This window comes from Amblyomma americanum, chromosome 2, assembly GCF_052857255.1.
Source record: "Amblyomma americanum isolate KBUSLIRL-KWMA chromosome 2, ASM5285725v1, whole genome shotgun sequence".
Classification (NCBI taxonomy): Eukaryota; Metazoa; Arthropoda; class Arachnida; order Ixodida; family Ixodidae; genus Amblyomma; species Amblyomma americanum.
The window spans coordinates 101347198-101367063 of NC_135498.1; the positions used below are offsets into that span (position 1 = coordinate 101347198).

General features: G+C 48.0%; 1 protein-coding gene across 1 annotated transcript in view; it reads left to right on the forward strand.

Annotated features, from left to right (window-relative positions):
* Positions 1-277: 277 nt before the first annotated feature.
* Positions 278-19866, forward strand: part of LOC144121676 (uncharacterized) — a 30141-nt gene continuing 10552 nt past the window's right edge. The window contains exons 1-9 of the mRNA XM_077655016.1: positions 278-496; positions 2340-2480; positions 4183-4335; positions 6721-6923; positions 11082-11276; positions 12254-12302; positions 14570-16514; positions 17263-17379; positions 19655-19832. Coding sequence (XP_077511142.1) covers positions 413-496; positions 2340-2480; positions 4183-4335; positions 6721-6923; positions 11082-11276; positions 12254-12302; positions 14570-16514; positions 17263-17379; positions 19655-19832 — 3065 coding nt within the window. The 5' untranslated portion in view covers positions 278-412. The remainder of the gene's footprint in view (positions 497-2339; positions 2481-4182; positions 4336-6720; positions 6924-11081; positions 11277-12253; positions 12303-14569; positions 16515-17262; positions 17380-19654; positions 19833-19866) is intronic.

A 19866-nucleotide genomic window follows, 5' to 3' on the forward strand; every position in this document is an offset into this window, starting at 1 on the left:
GATTGTCAATGGCAATGACCATGCAGTTATTATTGTTGCGTTTGATCCCTCCACAAGTTCTATGAGGAGGCCGCACTGCAACATTAGACCCCCCCGAACAAAATTTCCGGCTACGCCACTGGCTGACAGATTTGAAGACGCAAAGACAGGGGTCCTGAAGACAGGGCATCAGTCTCATAACCAGGATCACCAGCGACCTCTCAGCATGCACCGGCTGCCTGCTTCATCTTCCTTAGCGTCTCTCAAAGAAGGAAGATGGCTCGTGGCGTTCGAGCGTCACTGCGGCCGTCAGGGGGCCCTCGCGGCGCGTTACCACCGATGGGCCGGCGGGGCTTGGGCGGCGTCCCCAGGCTGTAAGTAGCGGCAGCGCGGTCGGTACAGCCGGCCGCACGGCCCCACCGCGGCCGCCGCCATGGCCACGGCTGAGGCCGAATACCGCCGCGGCAGCACGGCGTTCAGCGGAAGCGGCGGCTTCAGCAAGGAGATCGGCAGCCTCGTAAGCTCCCTCTTTCTTGATCGCTCGTCCTCGCACGGAGGCTGCAGTGCTCGGGGCAGGCTGGACATTGGCGTCTGTGTACAGGCGCGCCCGCGGTGAAATACATTTCCCCTGCCTCCAGCGCTAAGCACGTATACCGCATAGTCCGGCGTCTGCCGGTCGCTGTTCGATCCCAATATTGTCCTGCAAGCGATGGTCTCTTTAACGCCACTTAGTCGGCCTACATGGTGGTGAAACTGGACGGACCTACGTCTCATCTAGCTACAGTGTCAGGGGAGAAGATTGGACGTGACTGCTGTGCCGACAGCCCGAGAAATAATCCGCAGGGAACCCTGACGGCAGTTTGACCCCATTGGCTGATTCCTTTCACGTCAAGTTACACTTCCAATGAAGCGACACTGCCGGCATTCTCTTTTTTCCAGCTCTTTTGACGGCAGAATACCCTGCACAAAAAAGTGCCGGCTGCCAACAATCAAACCTAGCCAATCCAAAGACCAAAGAATCGCAGATTGCTACAGGCGACACAATCCCAGGAAAAACAAATATTGATCTGACCTATTTTCTTTTTCCATTTATAACAACAAAAACAAAATTCCTTCTCTAGAAGCGGGGCTGTGCACATCACGTGACCACAGCAAGTCAATGATACGACACTGTCGGCCTTCTGTTTTTCGGGCGATTCTGCTGGCTGTCGGCCATATAGTGACTTTCCAGGAGATTCCGCCAATGCCCGTTTTCTTCCCACGTCTATTGACAGTCCCACATTTGTCGCTTCTTGCTTTATTGTAAAGAAGCACCGATTGCCACTCGTCATACACACCAATCAAAACCCCAATGAAATCGCGAAGACTTCAGTGCACGTAAAAATACAGTAATTCGCTGAAATGGGCACAAAAAGGTCTCCGAATGAGATTTAACAGGGCTGAAGTATAGCGTGACAAAGTTGAATTTCTACCAAGGATGGGAAACTGCCCGCTATGAATTCGAGGCGCAGTGCAAATTTTCGCGGCCGTCACCAGGGAGCCAATTGTTTTTTTTTGCGTTCAGTTTCTCCAGCTCCTGCTGTCACCCTTATACAGATCGTTGCGTGGAGGAAGTGTGCAGTGATGCGTATGCGGAAATTGTTACAACGCTCCTAACGATGGACAGCCTCTTGCAGCAATGGCGGGACAGGAGGCAATCCAAATGCATGCAGTCGTTTTCTGCTATGCCAGTGACCTACGCAGCTTTGTGTACGATATGCTCGTGATACTTGTATTTTCTTGAATCCTTTATAATTTAATACACCGCAGAACAATACTTTCAGAAGCAGTACTTGTCTGTTGCGAAACCCGTCTTTATACCTAAAAAACCTATTTTAAAACATTGCTGGCAGGTTTTGCTGCAGCCGCCCTGTGTATCACATTATACTGTTTGACCGACCCCAAAATGCGCACGCGCACGTGCGCGCGTATGTGCCAGCGGGTGTGCGAGAAAAATTCGTTGTCATAATGGTTTTATCCCAGCTGGTCTGCACCCCTTTTATTTTTTAAGCTATAGAATGACGCAGAGTTGATTGTTGAAAGCACTGGAAATAGGCGTGCAGCCTGCGTTTCAGTGCCTCCTATTTCAGTGAAAATTGGCTTCAGAGCTCGAAGAGATCTCGATGGGCGAGCCATTCTATTTTGTTGGTCGGAACTGCTCGAACGTTTAGGTTATATTCAAATGAAAATGCAGACCCCGAATTTGCGAAGAAAAGCGTTTCACTTCTTACTGTTGCGAACGGTTGACTACAAAATTAACAACGAAAACTGTGGCAGTGTGGGTGGAAGAAGCGAGACACACTGTCGCGATGTCGACGCAGGTGGCCGACGGCTCGCTCAACTGCGTCGCCGTGATCCAGCTGAGGGAGAACGACTACCTGCTGCCCACGGCCGTGCTATGCGAGGCGAGTCCAGCTATCAGAAATGCTATGAGCACACAACGCGGAGACACCATACCCAGGGTGAGCATCTCGATCACTCAAAAGGGCACGTATTATGGAAGTGTCCACTATAAGCGGGCATGTCCACTTTGGTCTATACCGATTGTAAGGAGCTTCAAATGCGATAGTACTGCTGCGTGATGACAGATGACTTGTCTTTTCTGTTACGTTATCGGGGCTGAAGATGCTGGCAATTTCAACAGTAATTGTAATGCAGACAGATAGTTAGGAAACTTCTGCTCTAAATACTTAGGTTAACATTAGAGCGTTGGAGAGTAGTGACTGGCTTCTGTGTTTGATTTGAAGGATGTAGGAGGGGAGCGTCTACGCAGTGACTCGAACTGAAACAGCGGCCGTAATAACAATAATTGGTTTTGGGGGGAAAGGAAATGGCGCAGTATCTGTCTCATATATCGTTGGACACCTGAACCGCGCCGTCAAGGAAGGGATAAAGGAGGGAGTGAAAGAAGAAAGGAAGAAGAGGTGCCGTAGTGGAGGGCTCCGGAATAATTTCGACCACCTGGGGATCTTTAACGTGCACTGACATCGCACAGCACACGGGCGCCTTAGCGTTTTTCCTCCATAAAAACGCAGCCGCCGCGGTCGGGTTCGAACCCGGACCCGACCGCGGCGGCTGCGTTTTTATGGAGCGTTTGTCGTTTTTCGAAATAACGGACGCGCCCGGATTGATCCATACCCATTTAGACATGTGCGCTTAATGGACACTTCCAGAAGATTCGCCAAGGACTCCCTTTTGCGTCATAGTCGCAGAAAAGATGAGGGTCCAGTGTTCGTCTTGTCGTAACAGTAAGCAAACCTGCATACCTGGTAAATCAGGCGCATCGAGAGTTAAATATTGACGACCACGTCTAGCTGAACAATTGTACGACTTCCCTTTGGTTTGTAGGATGGTAAGATAAAACTCTGCTGGTGGTGTCTGCGTTGCGAAGATTTTTGTTTGAAACAGCAGACCCCGATCATGATTGACGCCTGCAATGTAACGTCAAGCTTTTCAGTGACCTGGTGCCTCATACCACACAATTCTTGACAAAAGCATTTTTTGAGCGGAAAACAGTTTATCAACGCATTCTATCATATAATGTAAATTTTCATTATAAGAATCAATATATACGCAGATCGGCCTATCACATTCTTTTTTTTTCTATTAATATTTTTGGTATCGTCAAAAGCGTTTCCCATTGGTTTTTTATGGCAATCTTAGCTGTTTGACGCGATCGATGGAAACGCTTTTAAAAGAAAGATTTTGCTACGTATCAGAAGGATGGAATTACTTTAAATATTTCCATAACAGTGTCTTGCAATTTTTCAGTCACCAAAAATTTTGCCCGAGAATGTTGGACATGTGAGCATAAGGCAGTTCTTGCTCACCCACAGCGATCAATGAACTCTGCGACAGCTGTGTAGTAAATGAACTCCTACCTTCAGGATGCGTGCTGATGCGATGTTAACGTCGGCTTAAGAGCACGTCATATATAGTGAGGTCTTGGAAGTTCAAGGCAGAGATTTTTAGTACGAAAGAAGGAGCAAAAGAGTGAAATTTGCTTGACATTTAGAGTACTTGCTGCCGTTTCTCTGTAACTTGTTCGCAGATTTTCAGTATGCACAAACTTTAAAAGTATGAAACTTCAACTTCCTAAGTACCTGATTATATACACGAACAATCTCCGCGGATTCACAAAGGCTGGTGTCTCCTCTCACGCAGATACACATTAAGGGCATCGACGACAAGACCTTCGCTGTCATCATGGAATACTTGCGCGCGGGCGACGCCCCGGTGAACGTGCAGAACGTAATCGACGTCTATCATGCTGCAACCAGCCTCCAGATCAAACCGCTCGAGACCATCTGCTGGAACGTGAGCTCATACAGCACGCTTGCCCATGTGTCTTTCCTTTTTCTTGATGGGATGTGCAACTGTCTTTAAAGCATCCGGTTCAGCTTCGACCACATGGGCTATATTTTAATGTTTCAAGCCTGCGTTGCGTCACTTGGTACTTACGTAGGCGACGCAGGTTAGAAATGCATATACATGTGCTTTATGCGCATTTCTATCGCGAACGTCTACAGTTTGAGACGTGGCTACACGGACTCAGGTACCTACATGTCACATGCGGATACCCCCTGCTCGGAACATCTAAATGCCTATATGCGTGTGAAATGGACTAAGCTATCCTCTAGCGCAACCGCTTTTATATAAGGGAGTGCGCTAGAGGACAGCTTACTCAATTTTTACTTCCTTCTGTTTAGAGTGCAGGTTATGTATTCCTGCTGGACGAAGACCATCTTGGACGTTGCTCGTGCGTTTCGTCGAGCCACGGCCACTAATCTAGTTACTTTTTTTTCAAAGCCATTGGCTAAAATATTCAGGGGCACGGGGCTGATGTGCTGGATTCTCTCTCGGGGACTTGTTTTGTTTTGCTGAGCGCGTTGTCCGTAACCTGATTAAAGTCGTGTGCTCTGAACAGCGCCACTATTAGGCAGAGTCTGCGAACGCACTGCGAATGACTTGTCAAGTAGCCACGTAGGTCCACGTCCTTATAAGGCCTACAATTAAAAAATATTTTCTGCATCACTGACAGCCATAACACTTCACAGGAGAGTACAGATTAGAGCTGCTCTGTAAGGTACCTAAGCATCGACCATGTGCTCCAAGAGGAGCTTCTAAATTTGTGCTTTAAAAATACACTCAACCACACCACTCACGAGCAGTTCACCGCGCATGCTGGGCGGCTGTCGCAATTGGGTCCCAGGCTATAGCTCTCCACTTGAGAAAATCTAGATATTTTTTTTTTTCACACTAATGGTTATGCACTCTCTCTCCCCCTCTCAATACGAAGTCTCTGGGACGTGCAAGGATGTTCACCTGACCTGATAGTCCTGCTTTTAAGCTGGCATGCGCTCAGCCTGCAGCCTGCTCAGTGCTCAGTACTTCGGGAGCTAGCGTGGTTAGAAGGCCAGTAGGTTTTCGCTTTGCGAGTTTTTTTTTCCCCCGAAGGCTATCCTTCTTAAACTTACAAACTGCCAGTGGTACAGCCCTGCCAACAGGTCTCATCAGTTACTCTTACATTCAGTGTTTAGCTACAACAATGCCTTTTCGCGCACTTAGGCAGCAAACGAACGTTTAGCTTTTACTTAACTCAAATGCGCAGACTTGCAGTTCAGACTTCATTAAAGCGAAATAAAGAACACGGCGCAAAACATTGCCATGAGTGTACACTTCCTGAAAAGTGGTTGCCTGAATATAATGGCAGTGTGGTGAGACCACATGAAAGACTTCTGATGGTACTGCGAATTTAATATAGCAGTAAAGTGCAAAGGCGGCACCAGCAAGGGATGGGGGAGGGGCAGCTAGATCAACAGTTTCTTCCATAAAGTTCCCGTCTTGTCATGGTACTTGCATCCTAGATGGGTGCCTTCGCGCACATTCTGTTGCACCGGGATGCAGGCTCCAGCATGGCGTGTACGGCCTGCGCCTGTAGGCCTTTTTCACAAAGAAGTTCAAGATTTTCGGTCTATTCTACACTGAACTGCTGGAGGCACCCGTCAGCACTGGCTCTGAGGACTGGAGACAGGAGAAGCACGGAGTTTCCGCACATTCCGAAGCCCATCTGCCCGGAGGGTTGTTAAACGGTATACACAACTTCTCGTGGGGTGCATTGGTATCATAAAACACCTCCTCTTTTAACTGTCGCGAGCAGGCGTTGAACGTTAGCGCTGCTATTTCCACCGCAAATGTGTAAGCCGCACACAACGGTACGGCGAGCATAACAGCAAATCCCGGGGGGGGGGGGGGGGGGGGTTGGCAGACGTATTTAACTTTCCTCTGTTTACAGCATGGAGGAAGGAAAGCTCAACAGAGGCCCTCGCTAACATAGCTGCACGCGAAAAAGTGGGCCGGAAGTCTCGCGCTTTTGCAAGGACTACTGGGAGTCTTTGGTGGACGGCTCAGCCAATAGTAACAGTGGATGCAACGGCGTCGTCTGCTTCAAGTCTGCTGCGCATACGCCAGCGCCCTGAGGCAGCGGCCAAGTATGGAAGGGATCCTTCACGTCCAGGTTCAGAAATTGCGGTATAACGGCCTCTCCTGAATTCTTTCCTTCCTCCATTGTCTAAGGTCTGGATAATGTCGCGGCGTACAGACCTATGAACCTAAGTAATCGTAGGTCTATAAGGCTTAGAGCGCCGCCAAGCGGACGCTCACAGAATGAATGCGATCAGGGCTTCGGCGCGTATTGCGCAGCGGGTGTTCGAGAAGGAGCCCCTGGAGCGCAGCCTGCCGGCGTGGATCGCCGCCAAGAAGCTCAACATGCCGGACGAAGAGAAGCAGCTGTTCCGATTCATCACTCACAACTTCGAGGACATCGCCAAGACGGACAGCTTCTACGAGCTGGACGCCACGCAGCTCAAGGAGATACTGCGCGCTGACGTCATCCGGGCAGAGGAGTACGTTGTGGCGCGACCATTTCGTCGGCTCTAGTACTCACAGGGACAGAAATCGTTGAGTAATAGGGAGCAGGGAATGAAATTTTTGAAAACCAATTCGAATACGAATGGGAATATTTTGCAAAGTTTATCTGTTTTTGTGCACATTGCTTAAAATGGTTGGCAAAGCAATTAATTGAAAAGAACTGTCATTTTATGAATAGCTTGCTAGACTCTAGATAAGCTGCAGCTTATATGCGTTTAAAAGCTTTAGACTTCTTTGCCGCGGACACCGGTCCGGCCCACTTTCGTAGCTAACGATTCGATAAAGGATTTCTTTTTGTCTCCTGCTGTTGAAGAATATTCATTTTTGCTCACAATTTGGTTAGTTCAGCGAATCGAACAGGAGCGTATACAATTTTATGTTTCGAAACTGCAAAAATTTGCACGCTCCTACTTGTTGAGCCAGCAATCAGCGGCAACACTGAATTTTATGGCAATTTAAGAGCGTTCATTTTCGAGGGCGAATATCCGACATGCTCCCTCCCGCTCAATTACAGTAACTTATAGTTCAGCATTTTTTTTTTCGGCCAGTTCAGTTGCGCTACATTTAACCGACAGCACACACCCTGGGTGTGTTCGAGAGATGCTCCACAAAGTTTAAAAATGGCGGCGTGAGCGGATAGGAGTGTCGTAAATATTTTATTCTTTTGATGCGTCCTGAGCCTCAAGTGCTTTGTCAAAACATGCAGCGCACTCAAGCGCTGTGCTACTTGCGTCAGGAGAAAAAAACTAAGCATGTGGCTGATGAAAACGAAAATAATATACAAAAGATGTTTCAAACGCAACGTGGCCATCGCAGCTTTTATTGCGGTTGTAATCCACAAAAAGGTCAAAATTAAGATTAACAATTAATAAAAAAAAGAATGAGAACGCAACACTAAAGTTCTCTTTGCGCCTACATTTTGCGACCACATGGACACAGTGCAAGCGGGTACTTATTGCCCTCAGTCTGATGATTAACTAGAGTCAGTTAACAAACTTCTCAGGCACTGCACTTAGCGAGCAGATCTATATTTGAAGCTAAAATGTGGCCGCATTTCTGTACTATTTCATACGGTAGATTTGTCATAGCGAGACTCTGTTCCGAGATATGTCAGCCTACAAGTGTCGAACGACCGCATAATTATTAATGCAACATGTTAAGGAGCCGCTGAAAACATGGATCCTGTTGTTACGACGCTTCTTCAGTTTGTCTAGCTGATACTTAGGGACGGAAATTATCAACTTCAGCAGCCTCTCCTTGCCGTTAGAAAGTGAGAAGCCATGAGATAACACCTGCCCTACACAAGGGAGGAATCTTTCGCCGATATGGAGCAGCTTTTATGCGTAATTACGCGGAATGAGTCATAAATTTAGAGGCGGATATCTCGGAACACATACTTGTTACGAAAATTCCAGGAAATTCTGTGGGGGTCAATTTACCAGTACTAAATTGCACGCCACCTACGTTGACTAAAAGGCGTTTAAATTAGTTTAAGCTAATTAGGATACTAGAGGCAACAGTTATCACTGTGTGTCAGTATGGTCGCTTAATGTGCGTGCAACAAATAATTTTCGTTTACTGGTGATGAACAAATATTGAAAAAAGATCGTAAAACCCCAAATTTGAGCGCCCCATATATTCTTTCTCACATTTTGTTGCCTTTGAAGTCGTAGTGCCGGATGCTGACAGCCAGTCAGGAATGTCATCATGCTTTGCCCCTACGCGTCGGACATCCGAAGAATAAAAATAAATTGACCAGCTTGGTGATTATAGTGCATTAGGTCGTACGAGCGAGGCGTTCGAATAAGCAGTCGCGAACAGAGCAAAACGGGGTGCACAGGAGAGTTAGCTCATGATCGGGACTCTCTCGTGGGCGCTGTCTACATTGCTTCAGTGTGCGCCATGGCTTGTACTCCGAGGTCAACGATTTGTGAGACAGAGTATACATAGCTCTGTATTTCGACAGCCCTCGAACAAGCTCGGACTTGGCTCGGGTCTCTGGGGATCGCGTTGCTTGTCGTTTTTGTAGCTAGAGCTACATTGGGCTACTAGTCGAGCATTTCGCGGTACATGGGAGAGGGCAGTTGTGCGCATGCGCCATAGCAACCGAAGAGGAGCAAAGTGCGGCGTGCTCGCTCCATTGTCAAAGCCGAGCGTAACGTTACGCGGATGAGCAGTTGTGCGCATGCGCGGATACCATGGTAACCGGAGAGACCCCAGAGCTGCGCCGCGTTCTTCGCCGCCGCCTCGCTGCACGCCGCTCTATCACCCGAACCGCGCGTCGCGTGCGCAGCATTGCGTATAAAAGGCGGAAATATAGTGGGCGTCTGCATCACAACGTTTGACATGCACGCAGAGAAGGAGAGTCCAGCCGCCGCTAAACGGCGGTATAGACAAGAGAAGATTAACTCTTCACATTCTTAGTTTGTCGCCTGGCAGTTGGCTTGAACCAAAAACGAACGCTGGAGTCTTTGTGTACTTGAAACAAGGCATCCCAACTGTCAGACATATGCATTCGATCGCGGTGAATAATAGTGAAGTCTGCTGTGTTCGGCCTCTGGAAAGCGGCATTGTCATCCAAGGAGTCGTACGTGGCACCGGGAACATATGTCAAGCTGACGATTCATGTGGTTGTCACGTGTATACCAGCCTACGGCACGGTTTCACAGTTAGTGGGACTTTGGGTGATTTCAACAGGAAACCGGACTCTCTTAGTCAGCGTATGAAATAAAAGTTTGACTTTACTTTAGCTTCGGACCCTCACGTGCAGACTACACAATGGGGAACTACTATAGATCTTGTATACTAAAGATGCTCCACCAAATCAAAATACTGTATCGACTAAACTGAGACCGCTGCAGGCTACTTCACAGATCATCGAGCAGTCTTCGTCTCTGTCAAGCAAAATGAGTAAAGATGTGAATACCCAATGTCTCTCATTTCTAAACGTACAGTGACCACAACAAGCTCACACCTCTCGCTATATATATCCTGGCATAGCCGAACTAAGCCGCTGCCATTTTTTTCTAATGTCTGGATACATTTGGGTCTCCGCGAACCTCGCTGCGACAAAGCACTTGAAAAATGGTGCAAGGTACTCAAATCAAATGAAATCAAATCTTTATTCAGCATTCTTCCGCGTGTAACAAAGGAATGCTGGGACAAGAGCAAAAAAGCTGCTACAAGCTACGAGTTGAAAAGAAAAGGATTAATTGACTATTTCTGCCGTCTTTGATGCGGAGCGATGCGCTCATGCCTGGCTTGTAGGCATATGGAAGGACAGTTTGATAAGAAGTGTCCAGACTGGCCGAAAGCTTTTAAAACATTTCGGGTGACTTGCTGCGCTGCTATGGGCAGCGATTGCGGGCTTGGAGTATTTCGAGGGTCGCGGTCGCCTCGATAACAAATCTACGCCATACCTAAGCAGCTCGTACGCGCCAGCGAGCACGCGCACCAACTCCTTCATGCTCGCACCCTCTTCACCGTAATGTAATCCGTGAGGAGGAGATATTAGTGCACTGAATTTCGGCTGGGACGGTTGTGATCTCATTTGTACATCAGTGCCGTGGTTAAGAGTGGCCGACGAATGTGAAGTGCTCTCAGAGTAGTGAGTCACCGGTGGTGCGTGATGTACAACACTTGTGGGGGTGCCAGAAGACGGCTTCTGAGTTCGTATGCTTCCTCAGGACAGGACTGCGCATGTGACTCCATTAAATGAGCATTGGAAAATCATTATAAAACTCTCTTTGCTGCTGTTTCCGTGGAAGGGGACTGCGCTCCTTCTGGATCTCCTGTCCGAGATCCTCTTCCTTACCTCTCGTGTCCAGTGCACCACTAGTCGCAAAAAATAAGAAACCTTGCTTCCTGCTGGAACGCACTGACCAAATGTAGCTATGATAGATTTGGTTACAGGAGGAATGAAATGAACGGCTGCGCAAATCAGGACACAGACAAGAAAGAGACACCACATGCGCACTGGTGTCTCTTTCTTGTCTATGTCCTGATTGCGCAGCCGTTCATTTCGTCATGCACCAACTCGCCCCTCAGACCGTTATACAGGAGGAATGATTAGCTATGGAGGACAGTTGTGTGCAGTAAGCGAGCTATTTATTGTATGCATTGCCCAAGCGCAGCGAGCTGTCCCTGTACAAGGCTTTGATGAACTGGATCCACTACGACTGCAAGGCGCGTAGCAAGTACGCCAGCAGCCTGGTGGAGGCCATCCGCTTCCACGACATGACGCCGGGCCAGGTTGAAGGCTTCAAGGCATTCAAGATCTGTCCCGAGGTGCAGAAGTGCTTCGACGTCAGTCAACGTATACCTCAACCGTGAGTGCCAGCGAGAAACAGCGTTCTTCTCTCCGCCCTCTCCCACCTCTTCATAGCCTTGAGTGTGACGTGTGCGTTTCAGTGTTCAGGGCACAGTGCCATATTATGACATCATATTGTACAAGCACGCCGCGCTGCACTGAGCCAGACAAGCAATAACAATTCGACTGAATATCACTTTGGAAGCCCTAGCTGACCTTTACAAATCAGAATGAGAACTTCCAAGGCTGCGTGTACGGAAACAAAATTGTGACATCCTTGCGCCCATGGCCACAGAGCTCTTGACTGCGGAGTATGCTGTCCCAGCGCAAACATTTCTAACTTGAGTTGTGAGAATTGGGTAACCTGATTCGCTTAACCCGTTTGTGACTCCCACAAATCTACAGAGCCGCAGTATATGTACCTGCTTTTAACCACACGAGTATTTATCGAATGGGACTTCTGAACGCAGCTTCAAAAGTCAGTCGACTTTGTGCAGGCTGGATCTACGGGCAAAATTATTTAGGCGCCTTGTTGAAACGTAAACATAGTGAAGGGATCTGAAGCGATAGAAAAAGCTGAATTTTTTTTTGAAGAAGTCTGAACTTATCAGAGCGAATCGTGCTCCGCGCTGCCTTGTTTGTCTAGAACTACGTTAGTGCTATTTGGTTTAGCCAGTATTTTCACCATGATTATTGGCTTGTATGACCAACAATAGGATGCGTAACGTTTGGTTAAATGCCATTTGTAAAAGAAGATTTTCTGAGGAGATCGCTGTTCAAAGTTAGTCGCGAAGAGCACGAGACGGCTAACCCAAGAAGGCAGTTATGTTGAAAATGTCTTGCTTCTCTCTACATGGGCTTTCAGCAGAAGCTAGGCCTCGAAACGTGTTACTTCGCCGCCTAGGTATTTTTTTTCTCCTTCAGACCCGGTGAGCTTGTACATGATTTTAAGCGGACAATTGCCATCAGTTCTCTGAATTGTGTGCCATTTTACAGAGGCCAGAAGAAGTCAGACAAGGGCAGGGAGTACGCCCAGTTGCACAAGGTAAGACGAGCGAACGAGTGCGAATGATAGAGGTGTTGTAACTAGCAAATGTATGGCGAGTGGCTTACGAGACGAATGAAATAACCCGTGCGGCTTAAGCCTAGCGCAGCGAAGATGTGGGTTACATGACGCAGTCACCGACTCGAGCAGGGATGTTAGCTTTGAAGTTTTACGTGATGTTCTCGAATATTGTATTAATTGCTTTCCATGGATTAGATAAAAAGCTAAAATGACGCGCTAGGACGGAAACGAAGAAACGCGTGGAGTCCGTAATCGTATGTGATCAAAGATGATTGCCTCTGTAGCGGCCAGAATGCTTCGGTGCCTCCTGTTAAGTTACGCAACACCCTTTAGTAATTTCAATTAGCTCAAAATGTGGTCCTTTTGCACAGACTTCACTGAGCATGCTTGCTAATTTTAGCATATATATATATATATATATAGGTAGCTCAGTTGGTAAGAGCACCGGACGCGATATTCGGAGGTCGTGGGTTCGGATCCCACCGGCGGCATGGTTGTTTTTTCTGCTGCTTTATAAGTAATTTTCTTTAATCGATTTATTAATCTAAGTATTATTATCCCACTGATAAGCATAACACATTAAAAAAAATTAATTAACGTTCCCCTATGCACCTTTGGTTTCGGTGACTGTTGGCTCCCTTCATATATATATATATATATATATATATATATATATATATATATATATATATATATATATATATATATATATATATATATAGGTTTAAAGGAAATGAGGGGCCCGTTTGACAAATTTATGAATGGAGCCAACAGTCACCGAAACCAAGGTGCATAGGGGAAAGTTAATTTTTTTTAATGTGTTATGCTTATCATTGGGATAATAATGCTTAGATTAATAAATCGCTTAAAGAAAATTACTTATAAAGCAGCAGAAAAAACAGCCATGCCGCCGGTGGGATCCGAACCCACGACCTCCGAATATCGCGTCCGGTGCTCTTACCAACTGAGCTACGCCGACGGCTGTCCAATCTGCTGCTCTCGTGGGTATTTTTGTTTACTGGGTGTAAGCGAGCCTTGAGAGTGTTCACCAGCGCCACCCTCGACCATAGCGGCGGACGTAGCACGTCCTGTAATACCGCGAGCGTGACGTAGAACGTCATCTAACGGCGAGGGCGGAAACTATGCGAGAGCCCTCTTATGCTACCTATGGGATCAAGACTGCCAGAACCGAGACCCTCGTTTAGCTATTCGCAGAAGAGTTTAAAGGAAATGAGGGGCCCGTTTGACAAATTTATGAAGGGAGCCAACAGTCACCGAAACCTAAGCATTATTATCCCACTGATAAGCATAACACACTAAAAAAAATTTACGTTCCCCTATGCACCTTGGTTTCGGTGACTGTTGGCTCCCTTCATATATATATATATATATATATATATATATATATATATATATATATATATATATATATATATATATATATATATATATATATATATATATATATATATATCCCTAGAGCCACAGGTGCGGTTCAACTCTTCTCATTCATGTGACGTGACATTGAACAAACGGCACTATAAAGACTGAAGTCGCTCGCATCGCCCGCATCGCTCGCATCACATGGCGCAACCATCACAGTGCCTGATTCACCGAGAGGGATCCGCCTGTGAACAAACAGAGACGATAGGAACAAGAATGGCGAAGCAAAGCTGAAGTGAAAACAAAGAAAGGTCTTCTGCGCGTTCCGGCAGCTAGCTGATCTTGGTTTTCCCCCGTTGTTCCCTTCCTGGCTAATTGAACATTGCGCTCGTAGTAGTATTACCAAGTACACTGATACCAACTATTAGTCTCTAAACCTGTTTACGACTGCCCTCATAGTTTACACATAATAACAGCCCTTGCATACTACTCATAGTTTTGCTTTTAAAGCATCATGAGAGCCTAACTTGAAGACACTGTACACGAAAAGCCATCGCCGAGTATTGCGCCGGCAAATCGGTGTGCTTTGAGACCATTTGATGTTACCACCGGTGATATCCTACATGATCGCAAAATAAGGCATCGGCCTCCAGATTTCGCAGAAACGGCTCTCGGTTACTGCTTTGCGCGGACCGGAGATTTTCACCCGTGAATGTACAGCAGGTAGGACGAACCTCGCTAACGGCCGGAACGAACCGGAGTCCCACTTGGCTAACGTTGTCTGCAACAGAGCACCACCGCAAAAAAAAAAGCGCTACCTTTTCACGTTGAAACAATGCAGTACATGCGGGCTGGAAATGCAGGTGGAGGCAGGTGAGGCCGGCGAACCAACACTGGTGACTGGGGCGGGGCAGGCCGTCCCGCCTATGCCATCCGCTGCTGCTGTCATCCCGCCATCGGTCCACGATGCGGTCGCTCGGCAACCAATGGCATCCGCCGAGCCAGCAGTTGTGGGGCGCGAAAGCATCCCCGTTGTCCATGCCGCACAGCCGCCGCCACCGCCGCCGCCGCAGCAGCAGCAGCCTACAGCTCCTGTCGTTTTGAGTCTGGAACAACAGGCGAACTTAATCCCACCTAAGCCAGACGAGATGCCCGAAGTCAAGCCAGATATCAAGAAAGAAGCATCCAAAGACAAGGCTGCTGCGGAAAAAGAGAAGCAGGAGCCAAAGGGAGAGAAGAAAGCAGACAAAGCGGCGGAAAGTAGGAAAGACCCCTCCAAGGAGGTCAAGGTAGGCCCCGTCTCCGAGCCGTCGTTGGCCCCCAAGGAGCTGCCGAAGACCAAAGACGGCAAGAGGCGATCGTCGCACGAAAAGAAGAAAAGCGAGTCGCACGAGAAGCCCGACGCTAAGGGTGACAAGAAAGACAAAAAAGACAAGAAAGCCAAGGAAAAACACAAAGGGAAGTACGATATCGAGGCTTCCAAGTCGGCGCCCTCTGACGGCGCCATGTCGCCGACGACCATGCCGCCGTCAACAGTGCCGGCGACCATGAGCGATCCGACATCAGGCACCACTCTTCCGGCTTCCACGACCGGCTCTGCAGCCAGCAAGGACAAGAGGAAGCAAGGAAAAGACAAGAAATCGAAGGACAAGAAGACCAAGAGCAAGGACAAAAAAGGCAAGGCTGAAAAAGGGAAGAAGAAAAAGAAGGGCTTCTGTCCCTGGCTTAGCAGCAAGAGTAAAAGTACCAAGAGCAGCAAGAGCGCCAAAGGAAAAGGTAAAGGCAAAAGCAAGAGCAAAGAATCTGCCTCCAAAGACACCGCAAGCCGAAGCGAGGCCAAGACGACGGAGGCAAGCAAGGGAGGTAAATCGAAGGGCAAGAAGGACAAGAAGGGAGGCTCCAAAGAGGCCAGTTCGAGGTCCAAAAGTAAAGAAAAGGCTGGCAAGGAGAAATCCAGTAAAGAGAAAGCTGGCAAAGGAAGCAAAGAGAAAGCTGACAAAGGAAGCAAGGAAAAGTCGAGCAAAGAAAAGGCTTCTAAAGAGAAGCACAGCAAGGAGAAACATAGTAAGGAGAAGCACGCGAGCAAGGAAAAGCATAGTAAGGATAAACGGAGCAAAGAAAAGCTGACCAAGGACAAGGCAAGCATGAGTCAAGGCAAGAAAGGCAGCGGCAAGGACAAGGGCAAGAAGAAAAAGCACAGCAAGGAGAAAAAGTCAGGAGAGTCTAAGTCGGAGTCAGCCGGTGGTGGAGGTACAAGCAGGACGCGTGAAAGCCGGTCCAGCTCTGCAAAGGCGAAGAAGCCTTCGGTAGAAGGCGTCGGAGGGGGCGGGGGAAAGACGAAGAGCAGCTCGAAGCAGAGCACCTCGAAGTCCCGCAGGAGTGACCACTCTTCCAAGAAGTCCCACTCGGGTTCCAGCCGCGGAAAGTCGTCTGGAAAGAGCTCTAAGACGTCATCGGCGCCGAAGCGCAGGCCTGAGAAGGATAAGAACCGGTCGGACCTCGGCGTGAGGACTAAGAGGTCCGGCTCCGGAGGAGGCGCCGCCCACCGCCGGACGCGCAGCGCCAACCGCCTATCTTCTGGGCCCCGTGGCTCGGATCTGTCGCTGGTGGGTGGCAAATCGACGTTCCGTACTGATCGCGAGATGAGGCGCCGGCGCCTCTCGAAGGTGCCGCACCGAGCCCGCTCTGAGACGCCGCACACGTCCGACGTGAGCACCAAGGGGTTCGAGCACATTGCCGCCGACCAGCAGTTGGTAGTTGCCGTCCTGGGAGGCCTGGCCGCGGACTCCAAGGGCGCCAATCTTGAGAGTACGTGGCTGACCTAGCACGAGATAAGGTTATTTACCGTAAATTTGCTAATGCCGAGTAGACAGAAAATGGTAGATGTTGTCTGGGACATATTGCTTATTAGTAGTGGAGAAAGACCTGAACAATGCAATATTTTCTTTTTCTCAGTTTTCACTGTACGTAATTGCGCAATAATTAATGCATGATAATATAGTAATGGATCTAATTCTCTATAGCATTCGGGCCATCTGCATTGTACACAAGTGTCACTATCCTAATTTTGAGCTTCAGGGTATTGCCATTTTTGTCCAGAACAAAATTGTAGCTCACATACCTTCCCGATTTAAGATGTGCTTCTATCTAATCGTAGCAAACTAAAATAAAAAAGTGTTGCCGGGTGGGGGGAGCTGGAAGAGGCGGCTTCACACAGATTCCGACGCCACCGCCGCACAGTTCTCGCCTTCATAGCCCTCCTAATGCTATCGCATTGAAGGAAAGCAAATGTAGAGTAATTTGATAATATCATTTGGGTAGCTGCAAATCAAGTGCCAAGTTTATGCAGCATATAACGCACACTGGCATTCGTTAAATAGTATGTGTTGAACTAGAATGCCCCTAAGGGAAAAGTATGGGGGGGGGGTTCTTAACAGTAAGCACCTAATGACCGGGAGTGAGTCTCAAAACTGAAATGGGTCTGGAGGATAAATGCCGTACCACTTCGTGGACGTACTCGTCCTAGTGACCCAAAAGCAAATCGCTTTTTTTTCAGGTGCCGCTATCTTCTCCTTTTGGCCCCAAGAAAACAAATGGAAGTGCGCAGGAAGAATGCCAAAGCCCCGCTACGGACATCAGGCGGTCATACACGGAGAGTACATCTACGTCGTGGGTGAGTTCGACACCTGCGTCTGATACAGCAACAAGAAACTGTCAGTGGAGATTGTATGGTCAGTGGACTACTTCACATAGGAGGATGCACGATGATAAATCTTTATACTGGTTAAGAGACTTTGCGACTGCGCGGCTAAGCTCTGCCACTGCCAGATGAAATGCGCAGGGAACGTTCGATTCGAATCCTATGTTTATTCCCAGCAAGGCCGAGAACAAGCAACAGGGCAGGAACAAACGTCAGTTCGAAAGTGTTCGCGGCTCTGCGAAAAAGAAAAATCCGCTGCTAAAATAATATGGAGAAGCCTAAACTCGTCGACAAATGCTTAACGCAGAAACATGATACTACTCCGCGCCGAAAACCATGGCGGAAGAAAGTGGCGGACGATTTATCGGGATTAGGCCAAATGCGAAATAGGCACTCTAGCACTTCGGCTTTCACTTCGGGTTTCGGTTCGAGGCTCGGTCTTCAATGTCAAGCAGGCTTCAGACAAAGATCAACGATATCAGGCTTAAGCGCCGCCTTAAGGGTATGGCACGATAGCGTGAATGGGTTGACAACCCTGTAGGTGGAATGGGTCATTCTCTACTTTACATTCATAGGCCGCTAGGATTCTTCATACCACTCCTGGCGCAGTGGTGCAGCGGTTAAGCGATGCGTCACTGCCATGCGATGGCAGATGCTCCCAGCGATGGGCCTTGTAAGACAAAGGTTCCTCTTCCTGAGCAACCTAAATGTCACGAAGTAAGGCTTCGGGCGCGCAAACATCGGCGAAATCTGAGATTCGGGGTCTTAGTGCTCGCGCACTAAAATAAAACGGAGAACGTGGAACGTGTGTAATCTGAAATGCTCGCAACGGAGTTTGAAGCGTTTATTTGAACAATAATGTCGTTTCTATACAATTCGCATTTCAATAATAACTTTTTTTTTAACAAACGAAAACTTTTTCATCCATCGACGGGCGACAAAAAACAGCGAGGCCAGCTTCAATGCTTGGACATGAAACTTCACATATGCGCTCCACTCATTGCGAGGCTTTACGCAATAAGACGCAACATGCAATTTGCGGAGCCGATCGTTCTGGTAAAAGACTGCATGTCGAAACAGTGATGTTGTGAGGAATATCGGGAAAAGTGTTCGCCCTTAAGTTCTATAGAGCCGGGCCTCAATCTGCTAAAAATGTGCATGGTATCCGGCATTCTCAGGCCCCCTGGCTGCAAGAATTGAAGCAATAAGGTGCTGAGCTGGGCCATTCTTATGGCGTGTGTAATGGTATATGAAAGCTGAAACATACAAAATTAAAGACGAAAGATGTAAATGTCGCGAAACTTTACAACCAAATGTTACCGATGCGTTTGCTAAGCTATTCAGCGCCTTTAATTCCCGATTTAATTCTGCTGGATCATCTCTCACGAGATGACGTTGCTTCGCTCCTTGTGAAGAAACGTAGTGGACTACCGCATAATCTTGAGCCTGGTTGTTCTAGTTAGTACAGGTTAGAAGTGTGGGGTACCATCGCGAAAAAGACGGATGGACGAAGCACATAGATGCTGGTCAGTTTCGTCTATGCGCCTTTCTTTAGCTCCTGTTTCTCACTCTACCAGCCACGGCCTTCTAGCCACGGCGACTCTCTCTTTTAGAATCTTTGCGGCAGGTGGACCCGTTCTTTATACACTTCCAAATTAATCGCCTAGTGCCGTGTTTTATTTTTATTTATGCGCTCTTTTCGGCAGTCCTGATTTGTTAACGTACTGCTTGTCGCTTTGCTTTGCTGCAGCAATGTTTTTTTTTTTTTAATGAAACCTATTTCATTCTGCGCTGTCTCCTGCTTCTTGGAGAACCGTTTTCAGCAATGGTTCTCCGAACTTTGGCGGTTCATCCACGTAATTCCTTAAAGGTAATAAAAGTTAACTCTCTCTCATCCTCTGTGCGGATTCGTCGCTGTGCCCTTTTATCATTAGACTGGTACCTGCCTGCCGAAGCTTAATGCTGCGCTGGATGCTCTCGATCTGTCCTGACGCGTGCTGCGCTGTTTTCTTGTGGCGCTCTTTATAAACGCGCTCGAGCAGTGCATCCGCGACGTTGTCAACTCAGTCAGCTTAAGCATAGAACATGCAACAAGGGCTGATAAGTGTAATATCGAGTGAACCTGAGGAAACGAACAGCACCGAGATGCTTTCTGGGTAATGACATACGTAAAGGCCCAGTGTTCATGTGCGCTGTCTGCGCGTTATCACTCTGAACTAACGACAAGCTTTGCTCTGTTCTTCTGCAGGTGGCTTCGAGGTCTACAACGACGCTAGACAGTTGGCAACGGCTTCTTGCCACCGGTTCAGCTTGTCTCGCAGTAGCTGGGAATCCATGGGGAGCTTAAGGCACGCCCGCTGCCACCACGGAGTTGCAGTGGTGCTCGGCAAGATCTACGCTGTGGGCGGACAGTCCGAACAAAATGAGTGCGTTATCCGACAAGCGTCTTGCCCCGAACTG